Raw genomic sequence first — 20,393 nt, forward strand, 5'->3', positions numbered from 1 at the left:
GAGTCTTCCTCCCCAGTTTTTCCTTTTTCAAATGGAAGCAGGGATCTCATGTATTTGAGGTAAGTGGTTAAACTTAGGTAGAGTTTCATGCTGAGAACCACCATCCTAGAGGCTGCCAGTTGGTGTGTAGGTCCAGGAGGGTGAGAGAGCCGCTGTTGTGGCTGTTGTGTTGTGGTTGTGTACCACTGTCTCTTTGGTGTTTTGTCACACTGAGCTAAGGTGTCCTGCTTGGTGTACTGGCAGCTGTGCTGTAAGGAGCTTAATTGGGTGTGCAACTTCCACTCCTGGAGTTAGTCACCTGCTCTACTCACAAAGCTTACCTGTCTGTGAATGTAGGCTCTGACTCAGGAGAAGGGAGGAAACAATAGCTAAAGGAAGAGCTGACCTGAAGTCACGTGGAAAGAGCTCAACATGACTTGGCAACATGACGTGACCGTATCCTGAGTTACATCAAAAGAAGTGTGTCCAGCAGGTTGAAGGAGGTGATTCTTCCACTCTACCCTTGTGAGACCCCCACCTGGAGTACTGCACCCAGCTCTGGGGTCCCCAGTATAAGAAAGATGGGGACTCTTTAGAGTGAGTCTAGAGGAAAGCCAGAAATATGATCAGAGAGCTGGAATATCTCTCCTCTGAAGACAGGCTGAGAGAGTTGGGGTTGTTCAGAAGAGAAGGCTCAGGAGAGACCTTAGGGCAGCCTTCTGGTACCTGAAGAGGGCCTACAAGAAAGCTGGAGGGGGACATGTTATAGTAGGCCAAGGCAAATTGGCTTAAAGTTCAGTTTAACTCCTTTAAACTGAAGGAGTGGGTTTAGATGAGATGTTAGGAAGAAATTCTATACTTTGAGGGTGTTACGATCCAGTTTAAATGCAGAAAAGCCAAGAAAGCTAAGTCTCTGTGTATAAACTGGAAAGAACTTAGAAGGTTCAAAATACACCCAAAAAGGAGATTAAAACCAAATGAGGTTAGATGTTGGTGCAAAAAAAATTGATATATTTTGTTTAATAGTAAAGGAGGCAAAGAGAAAGTAAGAAAGGAAAGAAAGGAAGAAAGAAAAGAAGTGTGCATGGGGAGACAGGAGGAGAGTGACAGGGGTTAGGTGGATCCTACCCATCCCTACCTCCATCCAAGGGTCTCAAAGATGTCTTGTTGCTCTCCTGCATCCAGTCTTCTTGGTGGTGAGAGCCATGGCTGCCACACACAGCACCATGTTGTCACATGCCAAAGAGGTTAGAATCCCGTGGATTATTATACCATTATTATATCCCACTGTGAGCCAGGTGGGAGTGCCCACGGGCCTCCCTGGCAGGGGGCCAGTTTGACACTGTCCCTTGCTACACAGAGGGTCTGTTGCATCATGTTGCAGTGCTCTGGTGCAGGGTCTGGGGGCTCCTCTGGGGGGCCCTTTGATGGGCCATGTCACTGTCACCCTCTCTGCTGTGGATAAGCTTTCCCCCAGGTGAAGGGCTCCTCAGCTGGACTCCTCTGCACATCAGAGGATGGGCCTCTGACCAGAGGCTTTCCAACACACACCCAAAGCCTATGTCCCTCCACCCTTTGGTGCAAGGGTCTGTGTGAGCCTGGCAGCTGATAGCCCTGGGCCTTCTCCACCCTGAAGGTATTAGGCTTGTATTTTGTATATGATGTCCCCATCCCTGAGATGTTACTTAATCTTCATCAGAGGACAGTCCAGGGCCTCTCAGAGTCCCATTCAGGGGCTGTTCTGCTATAATAGGCAGAAATCTTTCATAAATATGTTTAAGTCATAAACTATAATATTTTAGTCTCTGTGGTGAGGCAGAACAGGTGGCCCAGAGAAGTTGTGGGTGCCTCATCTCTGGCAGTGTTCGAGGCCAGGTTGAATGGGTTTGAGCAGTCTGGTGTAGTGGAAGGTGCCCCTGCCCATGGCAGGGGGATTGGAGCTTCAATGTTTCTTCCAACCCAAACCATGAGGTAAAGACTAAATCCACATTTCTGAAGCTGTCAAGCTTCAGGAATTCAGGAAGATAGTACTTACAGAAAAGTAACCCAGGTGCCTTTCCTTGATATAATTTCTAAAAAAATGTTCTGTTACAGCTTTTCCTGTTCCTCTGCAGTATGTGCTCCTGCTCATAACAAACAGCAAACAAAGGGATGCTGCTCTGAAACAAATGGTTTTTAATACTTCCATCCTGATTGAATGGTAGCTTTGTGGTCTTCTATCTTCTGTTCTAGGAAGGAGAATGTGGACCTGCCAGCAAGATGGGAATTTTATTTTTTCTGAAGTCCAATACTTTGATCCAGCTTGAAATCCACAGACTTGGAATCATTACAATATGTTTACAGGAGAAATACTTCACTGTAATTTTAGAAAACCTTACAAATGATAAAAACAGTTCTTCCCCATTCAGAGGTCTCACAGCAGACATGTAATTTTGCTTAATAAGTAAAATAATTAGAAAATACTGCTTCTACATACAACACTCTTTAATAAGTATTTAAAAGTAAGTTTTCTCTATAAGCATGGGACAAAGTATAATAGATCAGAATCCAAATGTTTGCTGGCATGTTTCTAGATTGGGCAGCCTTGTCTCATTATTTTAAGAGTATCACCTCTGCCTCCTCCCCACACATTCATCAGTATTTAATGTCAGTAAGATTTGAAAATCAAAACTGTAAGAATGAAGAATGCCAAGGAATTTTCTATATTTCCTGTTACCAATTTATGTTCCACTCATGTATAACACTTGAGTCCTCATATACTCACAGAGTGTCGTGTTTCTTTCCTTAAAGTGGCAACATCTTCTGCAAAAGAAGACAATGACATTTTAAAACAAAAAGGAGAAACTGGCAACAGTTTCCTCTTGTCTTACTTGCATGGGCTGTCAAATTTTGTTGCTTGAAAATTAGGTGTGGGTTTGGGTTTTTTTTCAATTATCAGGCATTTAATATTTTATAACATTACTTCACATATACTTACTGTTTATAGGATACAATTAACAAATCCTTCACATTTCTGTTTTGTTTCTACATGCAAATTCTCTTTTTCCTTTTTGATTAGGATGCTCTGGTGCATACACAAAGTTAGTAGAAAATCTGTAGTCCTATTGTCAGTTTTGCATTTTACCATTGTATTAAACAGCTGCTACTGAAATTTTTGTACAAGTTTGCACAGTAGTTACAAGAAGGTAGGTTTACTTGCTGCTTCTTCATGTCAGAACAGATTTAGAAAGTTAGTACTGATAGATAGTTGGCATGATCTTGGAACAAGTACAAATGTTCACATTTGTTTCAAGCACTGAATGTACTAGATCTTTTGGATGTGTATTGTTATTTTCATCCTTGCATTTCAAGTTCATTTATTGGACTTTGAAAATCACCTTTTAACAAAGTTCTCCGAATATTGCTTTGCTCAGCTAAAATTAGTTCCGCTGATCTTGCCAATAATTAAACTTAAGCACTATTAACTTTGCTAATTTCTCTCCTCTGATCAAAAGTTAGTAGAGCATTCACTTGACATTAACAGATGTGTCTCTAATGCAAGTTTGGGTTTTGCTTAAGGAAACATTCACAATTGAGGGTCCAATTCAAAGATTCAGTTATGGGGGGTACAATGGCCTTTTTTTGATTCTGACAAAGTTTATTTTCAAAGGCAACTGAACTTGCTTTGTCTTGTGATCTGTTTGTCTTGTAGAAAAATAGAAGTGAGATGTAAATATATGTGTATGATAACGATCCTTTTTGCTATGATCCTTTCAATAAATGATTCTCTGTGTGAGTGAGCAGTTACCAAATAACATTTGTATTCCTCATGTGACAGAGCAATTTAACGTGCAAGCATTTGAGACATAAATCAATTTTATACTGAGGAAACCAAAAGTTCTGCTCTACCTGTGGTGCAAACCTAATATTTTTCTGAAGGTTTAAGTTTTGATTTGTAAAGGAGGAAGATGTTTTTGTAAGGAAAATGAAAAAAGGTGACTTTGAGTGTAGTGGGTATGGCAGACTAGAGACCATACGTGCTTACTTCTAAAGTAACAGCAGTCATGAAACGAAGAGTCAAGGCTGTGACATGAGTTGCTCTGGGTTTTTTGGTACTTTGACAGTTAGTTGGATGATTAAAGACTGTCCAATTAGGGAGAAAAAAATACTAAAATATGAACTGTATGTGTACAAGGATAGCTGTAAAAAATTTTAAAACCTTCTACTTTTAAAGGCTGTAAATAATGTTTTATTCAGCCAAATGAATACATATAGTGAATTCAACGCTGAGTAAATCAGCCAGAGCTGTGCTCAGCTATGTCTTCTCAGAGTTTGCTATGTAAAAGCTAACGTTTTTGGATGTGGTGTATTGTTTATAGTGTGAAAATGCGATCTTATCACAGAGCAGGGTGTCCCTGGAGGAGCCTCAGAACTGATCCTGTGTTGTGGTGAAGTTTGAGCCTGCTTTAGGCTGCATATATTTATTTTATTTTATTTTTTTTTTTCTTCTGTTAAATGCATGAATAATTGATTCTGATACTGGTACTACTTGGATACTTCAGTAAAGCCTGGAGGGTGAGCATTTGCTTTGGTTTTCCCTGTAAGGGTCAAGGAACTTCTGCAGAGATTAGTTGTGTCAAGGAGGTAGCATGCAGAGTTTCCAGGAGCATAATTTACCACCCAGAGCCCTTCCCATAGACGAGAGTGGTTGGTATCTATGGGAAACAAGTAACACTTTCTGGGTTTCATTTTAATAAACCTTTCAGAATTTACTGTAATACCTAGCACAAATGCATTGCTGAGTTAAAGAAATCAAGCTCTAAGTCTTAAAGTTAAGGTGACAGCATGATTATGTAAACCTTGCTTAGGGTTGTGTAATTTTGCTACTTTGTTAATGTGTAATGCATTAACTTTGTTTATGTAACAGAAAGTACATAAAGTATAAAGCACTTTTGTTAACATAGACATATTCATGACTAAGACTTTCCCAACTTTTGTGGGAGTGATTTAGAAAACTGCTCATTTTGTTAAGATGTAGTATTTACATATAGCAGGAAAATCTGAGAACCAAGAAATTCTGTAGTGGTAAAATTGAAAATCCCACTAAGTACCTAGTAATGGATCTAGGACGACACCTCTAGGATACTGGTATGCTATGAGAGTGTCACAGGGTAAATTATCTTTCTCTAAATATTAGAGGCTATGTAAGGAATGCAAGAAACCAGAAAGGTGTTAGTTCTGCTGTCAGCAGTTTGTCTTATGGGGAAATCTAAATCTGTGTGGAAATGTAAAGATGAAGATACAGCACTTAAATGCTATGTTAAAGGCATATGGCAGTGCACAGGTAGCATATGCATATCACTAGGTCATCCATGGGCCTTAGTTCTTGCTCTGTTTGGAAACTATGAGCTTGTGTGGCTCACAGAAGAAATTTGTCTTGTGATTAAAAGTTGAGTGTTTTTCCAGCTGGGGTTGAGCTCCCTGTGCCCATATGCACAGCGGGATTCAGGGTCAGGCCTGAGCAGGTTGGCATCTCCATCTCTGTCTCTCAAGAGGCTGCAGTGCTGCTGCTCTCCTGGCACTGGTTCATAGGCTGCTTGTCTCTTCAAAATAGTGGAGCCCCATCTTCCTATTCAGTTGACCTTGAGGATGGGTTTGTAGCTATTGTAGTATAAAGGGCCAGTTCACAGGCATGGACAGGGGGCCACCTGCAGAGTTTATCATTACTGAAAGAGATGAGAGGGTTACACTCTGTCACAATGTGTGATATATTGGAATAAAATATGTTCACAGTCAGTTGTGAATTTGCTCATGTGTGCAGCTGTTTGTCTCACTAACAGAAAACATACCTGGTAATTTACAAAAATAATTTCTTGAGGGTTTCCCTTGCATTTTCCTAAGGCTGACCACATTCTTCCTCTGACATTTGTGCTCATTTCACATTTCATCAAGCTTTCTCTGGCCTTTGTTGCTTCACAATTAAACCAGGCCTGAACTACTGTGAAAGCACGGTCTTTTTACCTTTTTGATATTTTTGCATGAATTCATGAATAAGATACATTATCAGCCAGGTTACATACATTGTTTGTAAAGGTTCTCATCAGTTCTGATCTTCAGTAAAGAAATACACATTTGACACAAGTATCGATTTGTGGGATATTCTGTCCTAAATAACATATAGGAGAGATTCCCAACATTGTCCTGTATTCTTTCAATAATGGAAAATAACACAGAGCTAGCTTTGGGAAGACATGACACCATAGATACATATTTTTTGAAATCTTGTGTTTATCTTCTAGTGTAACAAACTATCCTATGACTAGAACTTGTTCTTTCTGATTTGGTAATGAAACTTCTATGCATAATGGGGACTTTCCAAGAAGTACAGTAGATGTGAAAAGTAAAATGTGAATTAGCAATTCAGCTTAGATCTTAGTAGGAGCTCATGCCTTGGTCATCTTCTTCAACACTGATGTGATTTTTCAAGCAAGTTCTGTATTGTGGGTCATCTAATCCCATCTGTTTGAGTTCTTTAGTCTTTGACTGAATAGCAATTATACAATTAGTTTCATATTCAGATACACTAGAAAATATTAGTGGTAAAGCCCCAGGTATTTGTTTCTGTCAGTGAATTAACACTTGCATAGTTTTGAAATTAATTGTTTAGTATGCTCATTACTCTTAGAAAAAATAAATATGTTCTCATTATGTTCACTTGGTGACCATATGTATCTTGCAATACATTTAATGTTACTTGCTGTGAGGGAGATTACAACTCTTTTTAAGGAAATTGGGTAGATTAATGGAATGGGGTGGGTTAAATTGCTCTCCACATGCATTCCCTAGCATGCCTGGCCTACTCCCGAATTTTAATTGACGTATATAAAAGTGTTCAGCTGAGGAGACTCTGTTAAGCAACTGGATTAAATCAGGATATAGCCTGTGTATTGCAGGGGCTGGGCTGGGGAAATGATCTGTATACTAAAACAAGGAGATTGACACATGGGACCTTGTTTGATACCCAGTCAGTGTCTGCGTGTGAACTGTTGCATTTTCCACAGCTTGACTGTGGCAGTACGCTTATTGATCTGTGCTGAACTTCAGGAGGTGTTTTGGGGCTGTTCATAGGAAACCTTCCCAAAAAGCTACAGGAAGTCCACAGAATCCTTGAAATGAGCAAATATTTACTTTTTCTTTTTAAGGATTTTACACAGTTTTAATATCACAACCTGTGACAGAGCCTGAAGATAGATTTTTCTGATCCTTGTTCTGGCTTTGAATGAGCAGTAACAAATATGAGGATTACTAAGCACTAAATGCTCCTGGTACAACTCATTGGTTGCAGTAGGAGGCTCTCCAGAAAAAAGAATGATCTTTAACTACTGAATTTTTCCAAATTTATTGTTTTGAGTGAGAGATAAAGTCCTCATAACCAGGATACCTGTCTAAGGTTTTTACTTTTGGGGAGAAAAAAGAAAAGCCAAACATTTCACACTGTAGTGCTTTAAAGAAAAGCTTTCAAAATTTGAATTAATGTCATACAATTTACAAAGAGGCTCCTAGACTCACAGCACGTTTGATGACTGTCTTAAAGTTACTGCAGTCCCACCTGTGTTCTAAATCGTACATTTTTTCTTAACAACATCCCCTCTCTGCCTCTCTGTCAGTCCTCACTGGCTTTGGAGCATTCCCAGTGAGCATAGTACTTCCATAACTTTATATTTTATTTTGCTGACTATGCACTTAATTAAGAATCACATTTAATTGAAACAGCTTCTTCTGATTTTAGGAGAAGAGTGGCTTTATGAGATGAGAATAAAAAGTGTGTGACACTTTTAATAAAATTAAAAGCAAAATTAAATGTCTTTAGAAATTTATGTTGCATCACTGCAGAGCATGTGCCAAACCTGTCTTGATTTACCTGAAAGTGCTGTATCAGAGACAGGACTCCCAACTGGAGAGTGTATCCTATCCTGGATGACTGCTTTGAAATCACTTACTTGGAGTAATATTAATTCAAATTCCTGATAAATTACTCACTGTGATATAACATGCTGTTTCAAAACTTTTACAGCCTTTTCATTAATAGATAATAGTGAAAATTAGAGCTAGTATTTTTTGTGTAGACTTCTTAATCATGCCATTTAAAGTAGAAGCTAAGCAATAAACATCTAATGAATAGCTTATGGTAAGTTTAATATAAAAAGCTATGTTGCTGTTGGCACAGATCAACATAACCATCGATCACTAAATTCTCAAAATTTAAAAATTGTAAAAATGACTTACACATGCTAGTTATTCTCAATGTACATTACATATGAGTAGTTTATTGCATTTTAGGATACTTGCAACCTAAATCAATATCTGTTAGACATAACAAATGTCTAGAAAAGGATATATTCTGAAATTGAACCATTCTTCTATATTTTGTAGCCTATAATAATTGTTGTCTTTTAAAAGACCTGAAAGAAGTCATTGTCATGGGTAATTATTAAAGGAATTCCTTAAGGTAATTATATTTGAGGAAGTCTTCTGCAAAATATATTTGGGTTGTGTTCCACAGAGATGGGCTCCTTGGCTTTTTTCCCAAAGTGAAGTCTTCAAATTAATCTATGGTAATAGTGAAGGAAAGTATAATACTTTGGTGGTGCCCATAATCATCAGCGCTGTGCAGAGCTGCAGGTTTAACTCGACTGTGCGTGTTGTGCTTCTATGCCACGAGTCACAAACTCAGTGTGGGCTCAGTTCACTTCTGTGTCCTTACTCGTAGCTCCGTTTCTTTCTTCAACAGAGTACCACAATGGATTTCTACTGGAATGAAGTATCCTTATTTTCTGATTTGCAGCCTCTAATCATAATGGATTTATATCTACTATTAATGAAATAAATGGAGCCAGTTATGTAAAACTGTAAAGATATAATTCATAGGTTCTTCATTGCTATACAAATAGCATCTTAATGTGAAATCTAAAGTTCATAGTACTTTGAAAAGGGATGCATTATGCACCCACATCCTGCATTGGGGAGATTGAGTCTTGCTCTTTCAACATCTAGAGAGATCAAGCAACAGCTCATCTGGCAAGAATGAGTATTTATATAGCAGAATAAGAACAGGATTCAGACAAGCAAGATTGCAGGTGCCTGAATAATTCTCCTCACCAATGAACTCTTCCCCTGCTCTAATGACCAGTGTGTTTGAGAGATTTGAGGTCTCAAGTTTTCTTTCTTACGTATGCAGGTGGTTTATTTTTGTTTAGTTGTGTGTATTCATTGTTACTTGCAATACATACTCTAGAACTTTCTTCTCAGTAATTTTTCACTTACTGGCTGACCCATCTGAATTTATTTGTTAAATTTACTAAATGTCTGACTAGCCATAAGCTGTGAAAAGCCAACCAGGGAACTGAAATTAATAGGAAGAAACCACCCTCACTAATTTCACTTCTGACAGTTCAACTGACCCAAGAGCATTTCCATTATTTTCCCATTTAAGCAGTTAACTTCTGAGTTCTTCTTAAACACTGGGGACCTCTAGCTAGAGCAGCCACTTTGGTCAGCAATCCAAGATTTAGGCAGGTAGTATATTATTTATGTAGTGTAAATATAAGAAATTTTTATATTGTATATGTGATTTAGTATTTTCTGTGCCAGTTTTATTTCAGATTTAATTCTGGGACATGGTATGCTATGTAGTCCTTTTGGATTTCTGCAACTGTTGCGCTTGGAGCCGTGCTCCTGCTGCAGAATTCCAACAGGAGCAAACATATGGGGATTCTTCCGTCCTTGGCTTGCCCCACCATTTGTTCCATGTTTTAAACCAACTGGTGCTGTACCCAGTGGAGTACATCTGTTACAGTTTATTGCTAGAAATTTGCAATTCATTTCAGTTTGCTAAAATAATTATAATATTCATGGCCAAGCATTAAGCAATTACAAAAGAGAGTAGACAAATTTTTGCTGAAGTTTTTATGTGATTCAGAACCTACTGCCCAGCTTGGATAATTTGGGCACTCAACTGTCAGATAATGCTCTGACAGTTGAGTTAGATCATTCTGAGAAATTTAAGTATCCACTGAGATATCCTTTATGTGGATGTCCCTGCTCTGTTTTAATTAAGGGTAAAATAAATGGGCATAAATCACCACTGAATGCATTTGGTTGCTTTGTCTTGCCTGAGGTACTCGTCTGGGGAATACCTTGAACTGGAGCAGAGTCTCTGGTGCTGGAATTGCAGGACCACATCCAGTAATATCCTGTAACTCCTTCTGAAAGTCAACAGTATGTAGTCTACATGTCTTTTGAATGTTGTACCTCACTTTCTACCTTTGTGCTTCAGGCAAGCTGAGAGTTACTATGCTGTTGTTTGCAGGTAGCATTTTCAAAGAGGTGAGGTTTCTGTTTTGTGTGAAAATTTCATTACCAATCAGTTCAGAGTAAGGCATTAAATAGTTGAAGTAAAAGCGACTCCTTCACATTTAAAATAAAAAGTCCACACAATCAGCACAATAAAATCTTAATACAAGAGATGAGTGTTCCATCGTTATCACCCTCTGAAGCAGATTTTTAAAATTAGGTAGAATCACAATATAATATTCATAAACACATCACACTCATCATGTTTCTGTCAGTCTCACACATCTTTGACATATAGTAACAGAATAAAACATGCTACTCACCACCATGGAGACATGTAGTGCTAAAGCCAAGGCTTTTTTATAGGTAAACTTGCAAACTAATTCCAGAAGTTACAACCAACAATGTGCCTGTTTTTGTTCTCCATCACAGACCTGAGTCTAGATCTGTCTCTTGGATGCCTTTCACACTTGAAATAAATGAGGTCACATTTGCTATAGAAATCTGTTACTTGCACTATTTGAAAAAGAGTTTTGGTTCCAAAAATTGGATTTAATTTGTTGAGTTACTGTAGGATAGTGAAAGACACTGCAAACTTCATTCTGCCTCTGTTGTCAGACCACCACTGTGTGGTATACCACTACTATGGCTGCATTCCTGAGATTTCTTTGTGTCCTTTCAAGTAAAAGCATTTTAAGATAAATGAGTTAACTCATCAAGCTCACTAAGCTTAGAAGGAGATTATTTTGATGGGGAAGTCAGAGTTTATAATTGAATGATTCAGAAATTGCTCAGATATTTTAAAATATTTTTGCTTGTTTTGCTCTACAAGTGTTACTTGGAGTGATACAGTGAAGCAGAATTATTTGTTTCTATATGTTATACATAAAAATATCTGCGAATGGAAAGCATTATTAAAACTACTAAATATAATTCTGTTTTCTAGTAATCCTAGAAATGTCTTTAAATATTCATCATCTAAGTGACGTGGACAATACAAATCTAATATGGTGTTGGGCTATAATGTTGAATAATTGCATTTGGTTTTACATAGCCTTGTAAATAAGTATGTAAAGTGTGATCTAAGAGGCTTTGAATCTTTATAGAAATTTTAATCTATGTTTTAATATCTTTTGTTCTTTTTCTACAGAACATTCTGGCTTTAAATCCCCGAAAACAAACACATGCGAATCTTCACTCAACTGCAACAAAGAAACAAGTCAAGAAGCAGTGGAAAAGGAATTCTGACAAAAACTGTTCAGTAAGTGCACGTTTATCATTGCATCTGGAACATGTTTATCATTGCATCTGGAACAATCATTGAGGCTGAAATCACAGCTGCGGGAGAAATAAATTAGAGTTTCTTGTGTTCTTCAGTAGCTGCATTTGGCTTCTAGTTTGTTCATGTAGATGCAAAGTTACTTTGTGATGAGCTGTTTACTTTTCAGAATCTATTGCATTCCATACTTTCTTCATTTCTGGTGATTTTAGTAAGTGTTTGATGCAACTTTTGTGCCTTTTGTTATGGAGTCTGATCCCTTTCAAATATCACATCCTGAGCCCTGCTGAGCACCCTGATTTCCCTTGGTAGCCTCTTCTGCCACTTCCTCCTTTTCTTTTTGTTTTCCAAGAGTCATGCTGGGTAAAGCAGCACTTCACTGTCCTTTCTGAGACTATTTGCTACAGAAATAGGGGAGCCTGTCATATGTACCTATTTTATGGATAAATACATAAAGCTTAGATTAAAACATGACTCTGGATTTTAAATCTTGTGCATTGTATTTTTCAGGAAATATTTGATTTTGGAATAAATATTTTTCTTGCTGTAAACTGTACTCTCCTGTATTTCTGTCATCAGATATCATTATTTTCTCTCTAGGTATTTGAATTCCTAGTCTCAGTGTGATATTTGACTAATCCTATCAGACTTTTTTTGTCTCTTTGATCTCTCATCTGATTAGAAGGTTTGTAGTGTTTTTACTGTCTTCCTACAAGTTGTCATACATAATCTTCTAAATTCAGAAACCTTTCAGGTAGAGTACTAGTTCCCTTATGGGTATAATGATATTGGTTTCTTTTCATAGTATTATCAAAACACCTTCTCCCACTAAAAAGGGAAATTCAGGTTGGAAGTTGATTTTGTTTGTAATTATGTCTTCCAAAACCCAATAAAATGCAAACCCAACAAAAAATGCCACAGAATTCCTCAGTTTCTTAAAATCACAAAATCTAGTATGAACAACTAATACTGGCTGGGAGGACCAACCCAGGATATCCTTAGTATTTCAGCAGTCTCTTAGTACAGTTTTCTGTTTTATAGTATTGATTATAAAAATCTCTTTCTTGCTGTAGCTGATATTCCCATTTTCTTGTATTTATTGGCTTAGATAATGTTATGTGAACTAAAAACTTAAGTACATGAAGACCTTCTGTTTGTGAACTTGGATGATTATTTTGGGATGTCTGATGCAGGTACTGCCCACAACTGTCTGCTCCTGCTGCAGAGAATGTTGGGCTTCTTAGCAAGCAGCTTCTGGGCAGCTGCAGTTTACATTGTCATGTTTTCAGGTGACTTGAAATCAATATTGGGCTGTAAACTCCTCTGTTTGAAACTGTTTGTTAGGAAGCTCAGGTGTCCATGCAGTAGGGCAGCTGGGTATGTGTGTAGTAACCTAATTCACTGTTCCAATGTAAATTATCCTGGTTAGTTAAACTGTAACATTCACAGACATATTTTACTGGTAGGTGTGGTAACACACATTTCCTAAAGCATCTAGGCTTTTAAATCACTCTTTGTTATCCCTGAGCTCCTTCTCCTTGTCAGCCTTGCTTGGTTTTTGTATTCAGTTTGCACATAAAGTGTTTGATGTTTGCTGTTGATTTTGAAAGTGCACCGTTTTCTAGAGATTGTCTAGAGCTCTTCCTTCGCTCTTAGCTGTATATTTGTACCTCATGGTGTCTCAAATATTCCTGGATTCCCAAGGTCTGAGCTTCTTGGGCTGTGCAAACACCATGGATTTGGGTTCATTGCCAGCTTATTATTGCCTTTTGATTTTCATTGCCTGGATTTTCAGTTGAAAGAAATTCTGAACATTGTCAAATATTTCAGGATGATGTTTTGGTAGGCTTACAGTCTAATAAGTTAGTTCTTTAGTTCTGTAATACTGCTTGAAGATCTGTGCAGTTATTAGCACCCTGCCCTGACAGGAACCTGCTTATGGGATACAGTTACGGGATTAAAAGTTAGAAATAAATGTTTACATGGGCAGATGTAACTATTTTCATCACAGATAGTTTTAATTCTGCATTATTATGTAGTATTTGGTAGAAACATCATACAATTTGGTTTGCAAGCTATTATAAGAAATGTGAAGTGCTAGAAGGAACTGTGAAGGGATCATCCTTACTTTTAGATAGGTAAAAATGATCGTAGTTTTTAAAACTGACAAACTTCTCTTCACTCAGATATATGCAGCTTACTCTTACTGTGTAAGTTATACCACATAGCTTACCATTAGCTTACTATAGCAGGAAAAATCAAATATTTATCGGTCTCCCATTACGTAAAAGACATCAGTAAAAAGTAAGAGACCTTTTACATTCTCCAGATCATTGTTGTTAAGTGGTTTGGATAAAAAAAACAAATAAATAAAATGGTTGAATCCTTTCCTTGCCTCCTTAAATTAAGAAAGCTAATGTAGAAAAGGATTCATTGAACACAATTTTCTGTTTTGGCTGAAGAGCCACTGGCAATAATGTGTAGGCCTGCTAATGAATAGATCAAGCTCCATTTGAAGTCCATATGAACTTTATTTGTTTCCATTTCCTTAAAGTCTGAATTTGGCTTATAGCTTTGGATTTTTTAAAAGCTGTTCTGATGCTGCCTTTGCAGAAGTACTGTTGAAAGGAAGGTGGGAGTATGAAAATACAAAACTAATTAAATTAACAGCCCTCAAAACTCTGAACAAAAGCTGCATCTGCTGAGGAATGCACACAGTGACTTTGTAATGTCTAATATGCTTCCAGATGGCAGACTTACATATTTCTTCAGAATAATTACAAAACTGAAATTTTAACTCCTAGCTTGCTCTGAAACACTTTGGGTTACCCATTTAATGAGTTCTGAAGTGGAAATTTAATGTCAATATCTTTCCTCAGCATTGGAAAAGTATTCTCCTAAAGGAAGGTTCAATTATGGTTTCAATGAGTGCTATTGTTTATTTACTCTGTTAGCAACCAGGTGTTGCTGTAAAAATTATTTATAGCTGTAGGTGCAAGATTAGTCAGCTTTTCTTCAGAAATTTTAACTCAGACATTTGTACCAGAGTAGGAGAACTCTTTATTGCTGCCTAAGCATTAACACTCTTGTTTCTTATGAGTCATGCTGAAAAGGGGTATAAACATGATGCCTCTAGTTATCTGGAGGAACAAAGATTTCTGTTGTACAGAAGAAAATAAAAGTAGAAGAATTTTGAAATGGCTGTTCTAATAGTAAGCATTAAAGAAGGGTGCAAAATTTAGGTCACTTTAGATCATCAATTTACAGATAAAAGCAAAGGGATCAGCTGTGAAACTGTGAGGATTTGCTTTGATTTCATGTCTTTCCTAAGTAGTTCAGGATTGTTTAGACTTCGGATTAATATTTTTATTTGTGGTTTCCAACTCTTTGTAAATCCATTTCTGTGTGTATTTTATGCTTACCTACATTTAGATCACCGATTTGGGGGCACACATTGTGTGCATTTGCATCACACCCAGCACACTGATTTCCTTTCTTTATGAATAGGGTTTCTAAGCATTACAGGATGAGTTTTGTTTTACCTTGTACATGTGCAGGTTTGTAATTTAAATGAAATTAACCTCTACAAGTTTTATAAATTGACTTCTCACTAGAGAATTCAGTGGGATATTTTAGTCCAGCCTTCTTTTTGGTAATGAAATCTTGTAGTTACCTACTAAGGATAGCTGAGAAGTTGATGTAGATCCACCTATGTATTCAGATTTTCTTCAGTTTCTGCATTTAGAAATAATTGTAACATTTGCTCCAGATGGAAATGCTGGAAGTATTTCAACATGACAAGAAGGTGAAAAGGAAATGGGGTTTAAATTGGTTTGTAGCTAATTGCCATAGCCTGTAACAGTATTGATTTTCTGGCAGTAATAATTGTAGCATTGTTCTTTGTCCTTACATGTGCTAAGCCTGATCAGCATTGTGCAAAAAGAGCCTCTCTTCCATGAACAAAATAATTTTGATGCTCACCTGGTTTTGGTTTTGGGTTTTTTTTCTTTCTTTTATTTATTTTTTTTTTTTTTGGCAAGGGCTCACTTTGGGAAAGAGACATTAATTGTACTATAATTCTTTCCAGCCATTAGAGAAAACCAAATTCTTCACCTTGTCTTTTTCTGTGCAACATTAAGTTGTAACTACCAGATTGCGTTGTGCTAATGATGGAGCATGAGAGCTGCAATTCCTTGCAAGATGTAAGAGTTCATGTTGCTCTTTACGTTCAGAGGACAAGGGTACTCCCTTAAAACAGTACTAATAAGAGCTTGCTAAAACTTCAAACTGCTTTTCATTTTGATAGTATTTCTGTGGCTGTCATTGCTATATTTAAACATCTGTATAAAGAAATTATTTTAAAAATGGTGTGTAAGTACCTCTGGATGTAGAAATGTCCAAGGCATAGAAAGATCTGTAAACAAGATGATCTTTCTCAGCCATAATCAGTGTTACTCTAAGTATTGCCTTCTAGTGAGGTGGAAAAAGTTCACATGATTTTTGAGCCTAATCATGTATTGTGCTTAAATAATCAAGTTAGCATTTCACAAATGACTGATGGATTGAAGCAGAAATAGTGCAAATTGCAAACAAGTAGATACGAAACCCAATTCACCAAAGGCCTGAAATCAGGAACCTTAATGAATAAATGCTTTTTCAGTGAATAATTTGTCCATTTCCAGACATCTATTGATGAAAGATTCTATATTTATAAATAAAAAATAATCCCAAATATTATAAAACAGAGAACACTCATTAAAGGAAATCAACTCAATTATATTTATAATCTAAACGTATAGTTTACCTTTGCAAATATTTATTTTTGTCCTCATTGCATATGAATATGCAAGTTTAGCTCTTTTCTGAATGGATATACAATGGCAGATGTCTCTCTAATCGCTGCTCTATTCAAACATTAATTGGTAGAACATATGTAGAATTCTACTAGTCTGAATAGGTATAGGATAGCAGCAGTCTTTTTAATCACATCACTATTCAACCACTAATTGGTGTGATGATTAAGGGACATTAGAGGGAGCACTTTGACATCTGATTCTTTGAACTGATGTCTGCTCGAGCTGTGCTGTATTCATCATGGCCAGACTGATTTCTTAAATAAAACGCTCTGATTCCCAAATGTGGAAAATATTGCGTTAGGATCTATTGAGGTGATTAGGGAATTTGAGAATGATTCTTTTATTTAACTAGTGATTGACTGTATATGCACAAACTATTCATATGAATAATACATGTGTTACTGAGTATCAGAAAGAGCTGAGAAGTAACATCAAGAGATTTTCTCTTTTCTCATAGTGTCAATAATTAAATATTAATACACATTTTAAAATGTACCAGTTTAATCATTTAGCAGTCAAATTCCTACTCATGCATTTTTTAGATTAACTAATTAGTCTGCATTTTCTCTTATCGATAGCATATGCTGGCATTTATAACCCTTTCACTGGAATAAAGTGGTTTACATGTTTATATATGATACTGCTTATACTTGCTCTAGAGAAATGCATATTATGAATTTCCTTGAATTTTATGTTTTATGTTAGTTTCAATATCTTAAGGTGTTTTCATTACAACATATCAATAGCTCCTAACTTGCCTGGATGCAACAAATTAGTGGTTTTATGCACATTTTCTGTGTATTAAATTGCAAATACTGGATGATGGCAAGTTGTGCCAAATGCTTTCTTAGTGCTGCACAAAAGGTTCCTTCTCACCCTGTGGCTCTTCTGGAGTGCTATGCAAACCCACCTCTAACCTTTTAACTGCTGCTGTTCAGAGTTCTTCAGGTTTGGTGTTCCTCTTACTTGGTGTTGGGTGATTCCTCTCCTCTAGAGCAGCATTCACCATTTAGTGAGCAGCATTTAGTTCCAGGTGAATTTCTGATCTTAACCATTTCAAAACTGAAGTGTTTCAGAGTTACAAATTGTTTCGTTTTGTACATACTTACATGACAAAATGAAAAATGCTTGTCTGCTGAAAGTGCTGAATTCTAGGTAAGTCTAACTCATTCCCCTTTATTAAACCTAAGCAAATCAGAATAGAGAGAGAATCAGAAGCCATCTTCACCGTCAACTTTCAACTTTGGCTTAGTGTTATATTTTTTCAGATGTGAATTTCTGCATACTTTCCTGTGGTTACTGGATGGAGATACAGCTGCCTCCTTACGCTGTTTTTTTTTTTGAAAACAGAAAAAATATCAAGACTAGCTTCTCTTTCTTCAGACTTTCTACTCAAACCTTTTTTTTTTTTTTTTTTTTGCTTTTGTAAGCTAGTTCCTATGCTGAAACCGAGATTGCTCTTTGCTCTACTAGACTTCCTCTTCTATAGTGAAGGCCCTCTCCATTCTGTTTAGAAATGGTTGTGAGCTTTAGGCTGAGAAATTGTAAGTGCTTGTACTTTGTTTCTTGGAGGATCCCATGCCACTGTTAGCCTGTTAGTAATTACTCACTTCAGATCTATTTATAGTATCTAAGTCCTGGATGACACCTGCTCAGTAGAAGTAAAAGGAGCTGGGAGACCAATTTTAGTGTGGAGGAAGCAGGATAGCTTGCTGAGTGCTGTATTTTAAGCAGGACTTGTAGCACTGTCCAGTATTACATTGCACTGAAGTGTTCATTACAAGACCCTGCTTGTAGTTTATCTGCAACTTTGCTATATATTTGGACAAAATTTTTGAGTACCAGTCCATTACTTTTATGCAAATCAAAAATGCAATAATATATGCATATAAAATGATTTGCTTGATTTAATTATGAATGAACACGGCTGGCAGAAAAAGCAGTGTCTTTAAAAACATTATGATAATGTTATATTCAAAAAAACCCCACTGACATCCTCATGCACAAGGATGTGTAGCAAACTGGAGATTGCAAAAGTATATTAATGCAACAGAACTGTCCAGAAGCTTTAAAAACCTTCTCTTGGTCAGTTTCTGTGGCATTTTTATCACGACGTCCAGTTCTCAGGTGCAGAGCAGGTAACTGCCTCATCACAATATTCAGTATTCTTTACTTATGGTACTGTCCTGGTTTCAGGAACATCTACATTTTTGGCTGTGAATCCCAGAAATAATTTGAGATTTTCAAAACGATTTCTTTTTTGTTTTATAAACTGATACATTGTTTGAACACAGTGTTGAAAATAGACATGGTTTCCCACGAGAATCAGCCATCAGAAATAATCTTTTGGGGATTCTTTGGTATGCAGAGATGCTAGGTCCCTAGATCCTCGTTGAGGCATAGTCTCTCACAAGTCTTTCTGACTGTGTCCCTGTTCCAGCAGTTCTGGCTGTCTTCAGAACATTAACATGTATGTGTTTTCTGCAGTTATTTCTTCTGTCCTCAGTCATTCCTGCTTCATCAACAATTATCTGGAGCAATCACTCAGCAGAACTTTCTTTTCTCCTCTACTGCTGAGGACTTCAATATACTGTTGCTTAATTGTGAACTGAACTGGAAGATGTTTTGTTCTGTAAAGCTAAGGATCCTGCCACCTGTATTCCATTTCAAAATTGTCAAGTTGTAATTCACGTCTTTGTTACTTTCCTTAAAAAAAAAAAGCTGAAGTACTGTTATTCATGTGGCATGTGAGAGGATTGTTATTAACATTGCTGAATCAAGTAAATAACTTAAGAAGCATCCAAATGACTTCCTGTATAGGTGCTTTAAAAGGATATGCTCCAGTCAGAAAAGATTGGTAAAGATTTTTATGTTAATAAAGCAACAGATGTTAAGAAATAGCAAGGAAGAAATAGCAAGTGTAAAACTGAGTCTGAATGATAAAAATCACTTAAGGGGAGGATAATAAACTCATTTCTTGTGAGCTAAGAATATGCTATAATGTTTGCACACAGCAGGTTGAAATTTGGCAATGGCTGTAAATAGAAATCAATCTAATCATAGAATCATAAAAATAAAGATTTGGGAGGGGTAGTTAAAAGAATTTCTGGATTGAAATCCAGCTATACATTTCTTGACAGGTATTTGTACGACCCATTTCTAATGGCACATGATGTAGGAGACTTCTCATTCTTGTTAGTATTTGATCAGTGCAGTAAAGTTTTTCCTAAAGACATACTGTATTTTCTTTGTTGAAGATCAAAGTATCATCTTCTACTACACTTGAAGAAAAATTGATGATTGTTGACTTATTGTATAAATCTGTTGTAAAATCTTTAATATATCTCTCTGTATATCTGTCTGTCTGTGGATGCCTCATCCTTGGAAGTATTCAAGGCCAGGTAGGCTATATTGGGACTAGATTATCTTTAAGGTCCCTTCCAACTCAAACAATTCTATGACTCTTTTATATTAGAAGATTCCTGTTAGATATGCTTCCAGTTCTCTGTTTTCTTTCAGATCTTCTTTGCTAGTCTTGTTTTCTGAAACTGTTTTGTTTTTTTTTTTTTAATTTTTTTTACATTTTAATTTCTTACATCTTTCTCTAATGATGATGAAAAACTACACAGTCTTTCACCTGGGACTTAGTTACCACCAATTAGAATGAAATAATTTGTTTGCCTTGCTGCTGAGCTATCAGACATGTGCTGTTCCTTCTGCAAAAGTGTTCTACTATCTTGTATTTATGGCCCAAATTCTGATCCATTAGTTTGGATCAATTTTGAAATTCTTTTCTTGCCTTTTGAAATGTTTAATATCTCTTCCTTCCCTGTTTCCCTTATTTCACCCAACATTATGACAGTAGAAACCATTAGTACAGTATTTTTTTTCCTAATTAACCAAGTCACTGAGGTATTGGGTGAATCACAAATCATCTTGATTTGGTT

At 36.7% G+C, this 20,393-nt stretch overlaps 1 protein-coding gene across 6 annotated transcripts in view; it reads left to right on the forward strand.

Moving 5' to 3' along the window:
• The window catches only part of DPYD (dihydropyrimidine dehydrogenase), a 347,633-nt gene that overhangs the window by 13,134 nt on the left and 314,106 nt on the right, over nt 1–20,393 (forward strand). For 5 of the 6 annotated variants that reach the window (XM_086842923.1, XM_086842920.1, XM_086842919.1 and 2 more), the window contains exon 2: nt 11,462–11,572. Coding sequence is in view for 2 of the 6 variants with exons in the window: in XM_086842919.1 (XP_086699045.1) it covers nt 11,462–11,572 (111 nt within the window). In the remaining 4 variants the exon portion in view is untranslated. Of the gene's footprint in view, nt 1–8,435; nt 10,237–11,461; nt 11,573–20,393 lie in introns of those variants that run through there. The other variant, XM_086842924.1, reaches the window with a different exon arrangement.

This window comes from Cyanistes caeruleus, chromosome 9, assembly GCF_971803275.1.
Source record: "Cyanistes caeruleus chromosome 9, bCyaCae1.hap1.1, whole genome shotgun sequence".
Taxonomy (NCBI): Eukaryota; Metazoa; Chordata; class Aves; order Passeriformes; family Paridae; genus Cyanistes; species Cyanistes caeruleus.